We start from the raw sequence: 10383 nt of genomic DNA, 5'->3' as shown, positions 1-10383 counted from the left end.
AGCTTAACAAGATGGTGAATGTGGTGAAGAACACCAAGAAAACAACAACAACATCAAGAACATCCAACAAAAATTCTCCAAGAACTCAACAAGTCCACAACAATAAGGCCAAGGCTAGAACAACAACACCAACTACGGCCACCCATTGTTCACATCAATAACTTCAACAAATTCAAGTTCAAGCTTAGATTTGGACACTTTTAGTGTTGGTGAGAAAGAAACCAATACTTGAAATACTATAAACAAACAAATTACTATCAAGATCTAGACACACAAACACAAATCTCAGCCAAGAACAAGATGGACAGATTTCAACATTTTTGGAATTTTTTTTCCAGTTTTCACCCTTTTTTTTTAATTTTCTAAGTAACAAACCCAAGACTGACTTCGTAGGAACGGAATCAAACTAGGATTTGATACCAAATGATACTAGGATCACCAATAACACAAGAAAACATACACCAAAATAGTCCACAAGTTCAGGAAACTCGAGACTATTTTGGTGACCACTCTCGGATTCGCTACTTATAACAAGAATAGAGAGAACAATGAGTGTAACACCTCAAAATAGACAACCAAAAAGTTATATTATCACAATACAATGAAGAACAAAAAGGATACAACAACTAAAACCTATGGGTTTTACAATAATATAAGGGAAACTCGAAACTAGAACAAGAAACAAAGATAGAAAGTTAGACACATGAAGTTGTAATCTTAAGAACCCAAGAGTGGTAACTCTTGGACCCTTAACACCACACTCAACACGCACCTAACTCTTATAATGACATAATAGGGCATCCACCACTCAAGCACCAAGGTATCAAGCTTTGCAACACACAAGAGAATCCACCTTTATACTATGCCTTAATTTCAGTTTTGGAGCTCTCTCTTACAAGAGAAGTGTTCTTACAATCTCAAACATAAAATAAATAAATAAAACCTACATTGTGCTATTTATACAACATTACAAAAAAATAGAGAAATGACAAAAGAGCCCTCCCATAAATGGGCTCCAAAACCCCCCTTAAGTGTACCAAAAGGATGGCTTTGGGCCTCCTTTACACTTGGGATTGTGCACTCCTTTAAGTGGTCTTAAAAAATTCTCAAAAAGTTTCCATGGTCATGATCATACTTTTATCACCTGATAGAAAATACTGTGTGAGTAAATCCATTCGGGTCTTTATATGAGCCATATCCTGATCACGTTTCTCTTCTTTTCTGCGCTGTTCAGCTGACATACCACTAGACCCAGTATTGCTTGCTACCACAGAACCCCTGGTATGTAAGATCTACTTGTCTTATTCATTCTCTTCAGCATCTCTGTAGCCTTAGTGAATGTAAGGTCCATAAACGCTCTTCCTGCAGCATTGTCCATAGTTGGCTTTGTAATAGAGTTCAAAGCCCTATAAAATATTTCCATCAAATGCTCATCAGTCATTTTATGATTAGGGCATTATGTCAACTTCTTCTTAAATCTCACCCATATCTCATGAAGATCTTCATTTGATAGCTGCCTCAAATTACTAATCTCATCCCTTAACTGTAACATCCTGGAAGGCAGAAAGAACCTTTCTAGAAAAGCTCCTTTCAGTTGCCTCTAGTTTTTATAAAATCGACTGCTAGCTCATTCAACCACAGGGTTGACTCTCCAGACAGAGACAATGGGAATAGCCACATACGACTTGCATTCTTCCCTACTCCAGGATTATCAAAGAATTTTTAGATGTTGATAAAGTTTACCAGATGTATTTTTGGATCATTCCTTGGAAGTCCACCAAATAGCCCCTTGAGGTTTATAAACTGTATCATAGTTCTTATGATGTTGAACTTCACTCCTGGTGCTAATGGTGGTGGAATAATTGCTCCTGTAGCACCAGCTTCATCCAAATCATCATCATCATTATCACCCATGTCAAACTGCACAACAGCCTGGCAGTTTGCTCACCCTCTAAATGGTCAATTTTGATTCACTGGTTTAGCTATATTCTATGCATATCTCCTATTAATAGGATCAACCAATTCATCATCTTCTGCATTAGCTACCCGACCTGGGTTATCAATATTTTATTGATTGAGTTGTGCGTTAGCTAAAACGGCTAATCTTTCAGCTTCTTGTTAGTCAGCCATTCTCCTAATTAGTTAAGGTTCTGGGTCTAAAGGTAATAATGGTCCTCCTGACCTTCTGTTTCGTGGCATATACAACAAAGATAGCCTGCAAATATCAAAAATAATAAATAAAAGTAAAACCAGGAAACTTAACTAAGAGTTAATTAACACATATGTACTTAATTGACAACCATATTCCCTGGCAATGGTGTTAAAATTTGATACGCCCAAATTACACTTCTCTTATGCGAGAGCAAACGGTCTTCGTCAAATATATAACCTAACTAGGTTGGGGTCGAATCCCAAGGGAATATGGTGTTAATCAAGACTATTTGTGATTAAATCGACTAGTAGTTAATAGTTTTCTTTGATTGGGTTTTTTTTTTATCAATCAATCAATTGTTAATGTTTCAAATTGTTTTAGTAACTTAAAGTCAATGCTGCAGTATTTCAAATCAATGATGTAGTGAAACTAGAGTTGTGATCACTATGAGTATTTATTCTTATCGAATAATAGTTGTGGTGTTAGATTCTCAATACTTGTGGGAAGCACTAAATTATCATTATCGATGATTTATCCAAGTGTTTTTCAACTTACTTAGATGATCGATTCCCTAATTCTTCCGAACTTAGGAAATACCCTCTATTCACACTAATTTTATCTCGAGTTGATTTATCTTGTTATAATATTAATCATTAGATGGAAATTTGGTCTCTCCAAATCTCCGTTGATAAGTTACTTCCTTTAATTGATTTCTCAATTCAAGAAAACCAACATAAGGCTAGATCTATTGTTCGCAACCAATAGAAAACATTCATCACAAAGGAATTATCAAGATGATCCCACAGTAAATCGAATCTTAATCAACTATTAAATCAACAAAACAATACTCATAGATCCCACAACTCCAGTTATGGGATTTAGTTCCTCATCAAATAGAAAGAGATAGCATAAATTAGATCCATAATTCAAAGTTATTAACTTACAAAATATGGAATTGAAGATTGTTCTCCTTCAAGTTCAATAAAGAATTCCCAAAACTAAAACAATAATTCAAAAACTGAATTCAAACTTAAGAGATCTAAATGTAAAAGCTGCTGTTTTTGAGTAACTGTAAGATGTTGAATGAAACCCTAAAAGCTGCTATATATATCCTCAGCCTTCAGAATTGCACCATAGCTGACGACAAAGTTGCGGCTTATCAACTTGTTGATAGCCAGTCAACTAAGTCATCAGTTTGGGTCTTCAGTCCTCTTTCTGTCTTTGGGTGACAACTTCCACTGATAACCTAGCAACAAGTTGATGACTTATCACCCAAGTCGTCAAATTATCTTCCTTCAACATCTATCTTTCTGTCTTTAGGTGACGACTTTCACTAATAACTTATCAACAGGTTGACGACTTATCACCCAAGTCATCAACTTGTCTTCCTCAGCATCTATATTCTATTTATAGGCGATGGCTTCATTGATCACTTATCAACAGGTTGACAACTTATCACCAAAGTCGTCAACTGAAATCTTCAAAACCTTGCTTTATATATGCTTCACCAAAAATATCCTTCTTGACATGGTTTTCATAGGTTTTCATGCATCTTAACTTTCCATGCAAAATCACATGAAATACACTAAAAACAATAATATTTACTTAAGAACTTACAATTATTTCAAGCTAAAAGCCTTAAATGTGCTAACACATAACTAACATATCACAAACCCCACCCCCTTGATTTAAAACACACTTTAAACGTTATTTTCCCGTTATATATCAGTTTCTCATTGCTCATTCTCCTCTCCACTCTCAAGAGAGAAAGAAGTTAGGGTTTTTGTCAAAACTCATACTTTTAAGGCTTAGATTCAAGATATCTCTAAGTTTGTTCATCCAAAAAAAGTATGTGGGACTATCCTAAATCTCATGGGCGTAAGTTTAATATTTTTAACAAGTTTTAAAAATGTATATGTATGTATATGTAATGAGTTTTAGAAACCTTTTGAAGAGCATGCATCATGACCCATGTTTGATGAAATGATGAAATTACAAGAGGTTTTTCCATGAACTTGAGTTATAGTCATGCGTACATATGTTATGAGTTTTGAAAAGTGATTTAAAAACATGATTTATTAAATCCCCCTTGCATGATAAAATGTATTTTCTTAACATGTCATAAATTGTGAAATGGGTTTGAGAGTATGAATTATAAGTCCTCTTTTTCAATCATAAGATTTATATGTGACGAACCTTGGGGGGTTGTTTTATAAATAATGATAATTCTTGAATTTTAAATGCCTCTTTAACTATTATACATTGTTATTTGCACGTTTTCAAAGAGGTACTGCTCATTCTAAAGGCTCTTATGTCCTAATGAAGAAACTGCATGTGATTAATGAAAGAATCGACTATCTTGCATTAAAGATTTAAAAAGAGAGTGTTTTGCATAAGTTTTCATGTGCTTTTGAAATAAAAACTCTCATGTGATGTATAAATATTTTGGTGGCCATTACATGTTTTTGAATAAAAAGAGCTATGGACATAATATGATATGACCTGTAAGTCTAGGTATGGCGATACCTATTATGGAGTGCCCATATTATGAAAGAAATGAATATTTTGAGCATGAAGCATGATTTTAAGAGACTAAACTTGGGCTTAAAGAGAGTTAGATGGTTACCGAAAGAAAGCACAAGTTGAAAGGCGTATCGCTGGAAATTGTTTTTTTCCTACATGGGATTATGGTACCTTACTTTGTTATCTTATGTACTTTTGATTCATATTGTCCCAATTTGGGACTATGGTTAGGAGAACTGATTTGTTAGCTTAGGCATTACCATGACATGTTTACTTGATTGGGGATTATGGTACCCTACTTTGTTATATTGGGTGTCCTCCTTACTGATAATCCAATCCTTGTAGCGAACTTGGATTAGAGGCTTGGTCAATGAGTTAATGGCGGACCCATATATCCCGTGGGTACTATGCTGTAGTGTGTACCATCAGCTCAGAATTAAAATTAAAGAGAGTTGAGTCCCCGGTTTACAAGAATGTTCTGAAGCCTTTGAATTACACCTATGTGTTTTATCTATACTATGCTAAATTGATTTCGAACCGCTCTCAAATATTTTACATGAATTATAGGTTATTTTGGATTGTTTTACATACCAGTACTTTCCAAGTATTGACCCTTATAATATAGGTTCTGAGGCATAGTCCTATGGTTCATTACATCAGTAGAACAACCGGGATAATGACAAGGGTTGGTAAGCCATCCATCTTTCGAAAGGCAGTTTATTCATGTTAGAGTTTATGACCCAAATTCTGTTGATCCGGCCCTGAAAAGTTCGCGGTACAACCCATGTTTGTGATTTTTCATGGGGTCTGTGGTGGTAGTGTAGGGATTGGGACGATATGGACCTGCATATTTTTGGGCTTAGGATTTATTTGTACGCACGTATTATATAAGTGCAATTAGTGGATCAATTTTGGACATTCAGAAAATACGTCATTTTCCTCATTGTACTCCTCTCCATTATAGTGAAATTCCTCCATCTCTGTCCGTGATTTTTTCTGCAAGGGTTTCTACGTAAATCTGTGTGTTCATCTTATTTTTCTTTTGCTTGTGGTTTTCTTATTGTTGTCTGATTCTTAATAATTCATATGTTGACTCTTTCAGATTATGGTCCAGTCGGGGGCCTTGTCCCGGCCTAGACAATTAGTATTCAGTAGAGGCTTCGTAGATGGGATTTGAGTATTGTATTATCATTACTTTATTGACATATTTTGATCCTAAGATCAACTTGAATTTCATTATATCTTCCGCACCTTTATTTCATATGAATTATGTTCATGATAGCATGCTATGGGGTCTGTTAGGCCTTCATGGCTCGAAATGCCCGTTGCAGCCAAGGCCTCAGCTCAGATCGTCACATCTACCCTCCCTAGATTCCACTTTGTGGTATTTTACTAGGTAGGTACGTTGTTGTATACATGAATGTGTTTGTACATAGGAAATATGATAATATTGGAAGGCTGAATTAAGTGCTAGGAAAAGGAAAACAATACTTTAATCTGTTGCTTTAACTTATTTTCCTCGAGATTTGCGACCTTGTAATATAATATTAGCATGGATTGAAAACTGTGCAGATTATACAATTTACAAGCAATCAATTTGGTCAACCTAAATTGAGGACTTCTAGTTATGTATGAGTATATAACTAGAAGTCACAATCATGTGCAGCTCTGCGTTCCATCTCATAAGAGATAGTTTGTTTCTATTTTGACTTGATGTGAAATTTAAGAAAGTAAAGAATGACTTTCGAATGTTGTGATCTTAAACCAAAAATAGGTAGAATGTATCAAAATATACTTTAATGGTCTTAAACATGTCATATCGAAAGTTAAAAGTAAAGAGGTTAAGTAAGACGAATAAATTGAAATGGAGGGAGTACTACTTAATAAACATAACATAGAAATGAATCTCATTATCGAAAATCCTGCTCCTTTGATCTAATCAAGGTACTTTTTTCTTGCTTCAGAAAAGGAATTGAAGTAGTTGGTATTAAACTGTGATGGCAAAAGATCAAACTGTTTTTTTCAGTTTTCGATCTTGTTGCTGCATTCTTGTTTTACTTTCTGCCATCTCATCCATTCCTCTCCTCTACTGGTCTTATTTCTTTGGCTATGACTATTATTCCTATATTCAAACGACAGTGAACAACAAAAAGGAACCAATTAATCTCCTTAGATTCCCAAATGCTTGGAACCATCTTGTCTTTTCATCAGTACCACCTCAAAGACTCCTTAAAATTGCTCTGTTTGTCAAGAAATGGCCTGCTGAACATCATGCTGGAGGACTTGAACGACATGCTCTAACACTGCATCTCGCCTTAGCTAAACGTGGCCATGAGCTTCATATCTTCACAGCTTCATCCTCCAACTTATCCTTTCCTTTATATCCAACAATGAACAATCCACATTTTCACATCTCGAGGCCTACTGCTGCCGGATATTTAGACCAAGCCATTGTTTGGAAGCAATTTCAAGCAGAAAACGCGTCAGGTAGGCCCTTTGATGTGATTCACACAGAGAGCGTAGGCCTCAGGTATACTAGATCGAAAAACCTGAATAATCTTGCAGTTAGCTGGCATGGAATTGCCTATGAAACTATACATTCTGATATCATACAGGTGCTTCTACGAAATACTACTGAAGATCCTGCGGAGTCACATGCTCTGACTGAAAGAGTGAAAAAGGTAATTGAAGAGGTAAAGTTTTTCCCAAATTACGCTCACCATGTTGCCACGAGTGATCATGCCGGAGATGTACTTAAAAGGATCTATATGATACCTGAAGAACGCGTTCATGTCATACTAAATGGTGTTAATGAGGACATATTCAAGCCTAATGTTTCAAAGGGCAATGATTTCAGGTCCAATCTTGGAATCCCAGAATCAAAGTCCATAATCGTGGGGTTAGCCGGGAGGTTGGTTAAAGATAAAGGACATCCTTTAATGTTTGAAGCTTTACAACAAGTTTTCAAGGAAAACTCAACATTCAGGGACAGTGTCATTGTACTCGTTGCTGGAAATGGTCCATGGGGTATTCGATACAAAGGCCTTGGATCGAATAATGTGATGGTTTTGGGTCCTTTAGAACAGGATCAACTAGCAGGATTCTACAATGTAATAGATGTATTCATAAACCCAACATTAAGAGCTCAGGGTTTGGATCACACCCTGTTGGAAGCTATCCTAACAGGTAAGCCCTTGATAGCAACGAAACTTGCCAGCATTACTGGATCGATTATCGTTAACAAAGAGATGGGCTATACATATGCACCTACAGTAAAGGAACTGAAGAAGGTTTTGTATAAGGTTTGGGAGGATGGAAGGGAAATTCTACAGAAGAAAGGTAAATTTGCTAGGGAGAGGGGTATGAAGTTGTTTACTGCTACCAAAATGGCTGCAGCATATGAAAGGCTTTTTCTTTGTATCTCAGGGGATGAAAAACAAGCAGACAACTATTGTATTTATCAACCTCAGTTTATTTGACAAATTAAAGGTTCCCAAGTTTATGTACATACATATGTGCTTATCATCATGTCGAAAGCCGTAGCTCATGTAATATGTTGCTCTTGGGAATCAAATCCATGAGCTTGGTTGTGATATTACTTGTTAGGATCAAACTCTTACCATCATGCCAGAAGTTATAGGATGATGGCAGGAGTGTAACTTTATTTCTTAACTAAGCTCACCAAGCAAGCATCATATTTGATCATGACTGACTGAAGCCACCCCAATCAGGGACGGAGCTGGATTGGCTGAGAAGAGGTTCATCCAAACCACTTCAACAGAAATTACATGGCTTATATATGACTAAAATTCTGTATGTATACATAGTAGATATTGAATCCCTTTTACCTATTTTATGTGTTTACTCCTTCATACTTTGAATTCCTTAGCACAAATCTTGGCTTTATCACTTCCTCCGACACCTCACGGGCCTTGGCATGGGCATGATGTTGGTGTTACCTAATAGTCTTAAAACTATATTGATAGACAACAACATGGTTTAGGATTAGTAGAAACTTAATTTATTTGCAATAACTTAGTTTGATTAATTAGTTTATGATTAGGATGGAGAATTTTAGTACTATAGTACAATAAATTTTGAAAGTCTCAAGGCTATTGTTAATCAAAAATTAGTGACAAGAAATTAATCTCTGACCATTTGAATGGATTGATTTTTGACCTTTGATCTGGTTAAAAAAGAGGAAATGTAAAGTGAAAGAAAAAACAATAGTTTTAATAAATATCCAAGATTATACTACGTTTGGTCGTACAGCTTTAATAAATATCCAAGATTATACTATGTTTGGTCATATGAGATGAAATAACAATTTGATATAATGATATGAAGTAGAAGTTTTGTGTGTACATGCAATTTTGATTTTTTAAATTTTATGTTATCTCATAAACATAAAAATCCCATAAATTATGAAAATTATTAAAATTACCTTAATTCTTTATACAGTATTATCGAATAAGCAAAAATTCATAACAACAGTATAATACACTATCACAAAGCTAATTTTTTTTTAAAAAAAAATACAACATTTATTCATTGAACTTTAGTTCAATAAAAAAGTAAAATTAAACATGACTTATAATATAACTATAAACTTAGTTTATATAAAAAAGGTTCAAGTCATCGACAACCCCTTTAAGTAGTCCCAAAATTTCACTTAAACCCCTCAACTTTAACCTGTATTTATCAGATACCTCAAATGCTAAAATTAATACCTATCAAGTGGCAAGAAAAGTGTAACACGCTCTCCTGGATGCGTGAATCGAAGAGTAAATAATAGTTTAATTTTTTTTTAATTAAATGGTGGGGTCTTCAACCCCCACCCCACCCTCCCCGTATCCATCGTCAGTTGCAACTTCGATCATCGTCAGTTGTTATCGTCGATGTCATTGACCAAAACAAGGCTCTTGTTCATGCTCCGGACATGGTGGGGTTTTAGATTTTTGGAAGTTGTACTTGTTTTGACTTTGAGATTTTGATACATTACGGGAAGAAAAGCATGTTCTGTTTTTTTTTTACTTCTAACGTCTTTCAATAGTTTTTCTGATCTATGATAATGAATAATTTATACCAAGAATTAAAAAAAAAAAGAAGAAGATCACTGTTCACGACCAGTTGGAAGGAATAAGGATGGCCTAGAGAAGAAGATGAGGGGGAGGGAGACCAATTTTTTTTTTTTTTTAAATTATAATTATTTTTTAATAATTATTGGACCTTATATGCCATGTGTCATCTTTCAATTAGCCCTTTTTGCCATGTCATCAAGGTTGTGCTACACACTTCACAATTTTTACTCAATATTCGAAAGTGCCTAATAGGACTAATTTTCTACACAGTATAGGTGTTCAATAGATATTAGTCTTAGTTGAGCGGTCCAAGTAAAATTTTGGGATAACTTTAAGTGGCTAGCGATGACTTAAGCCTATATAAAATAAATGATTGGTAAAAGTAAAATGTCGGATTTTCTTTTTACAAAAATATAAATTTGTGGGTCAGTTTTTATATTTAAAAAATTCTAAATCATGCTATGAAATTTCTAAATCCCACGTCCAAACATCATTTCATATCATAATTTCAAATCATGAGATAAAATCCGATATTCAACCAGCTACTAATAGGGGAGGCATATAATTTGGGCGGCAAAAGAGTTTCTTATATATATATATATATATATATATATATATATATATATA

General features: G+C 34.8%; 1 protein-coding gene across 1 annotated transcript; it reads left to right on the top strand.

Moving 5' to 3' along the window:
• Positions 1-6609: 6609 nt before the first annotated feature.
• On the top strand, positions 6610-8501 carry LOC107849944. The gene has a single exon (XM_016694459.2). It carries the CDS (start codon positions 6673-6675, stop codon positions 8152-8154), a length of 1482 nt encoding a protein of 493 aa, XP_016549945.1. The 5' UTR covers positions 6610-6672; the 3' UTR covers positions 8155-8501.
• Positions 8502-10383: the final 1882 nt, after the last annotated feature.

This window comes from Capsicum annuum, chromosome 12 (assembly GCF_002878395.1).
Source record: "Capsicum annuum cultivar UCD-10X-F1 chromosome 12, UCD10Xv1.1, whole genome shotgun sequence".
NCBI classification, from domain to species: domain Eukaryota; kingdom Viridiplantae; phylum Streptophyta; class Magnoliopsida; order Solanales; family Solanaceae; genus Capsicum; species Capsicum annuum.
This window is presented reverse-complemented; position numbering and strand designations above follow the sequence as displayed.

Coding starts and splice junctions, on each gene's coding strand:
- LOC107849944 (XM_016694459.2), top strand. CDS start 6,673: ATGGCAAAAGATCAAACTGTTTTTTTCAGTTTTCGATCTTGTTGCTGC.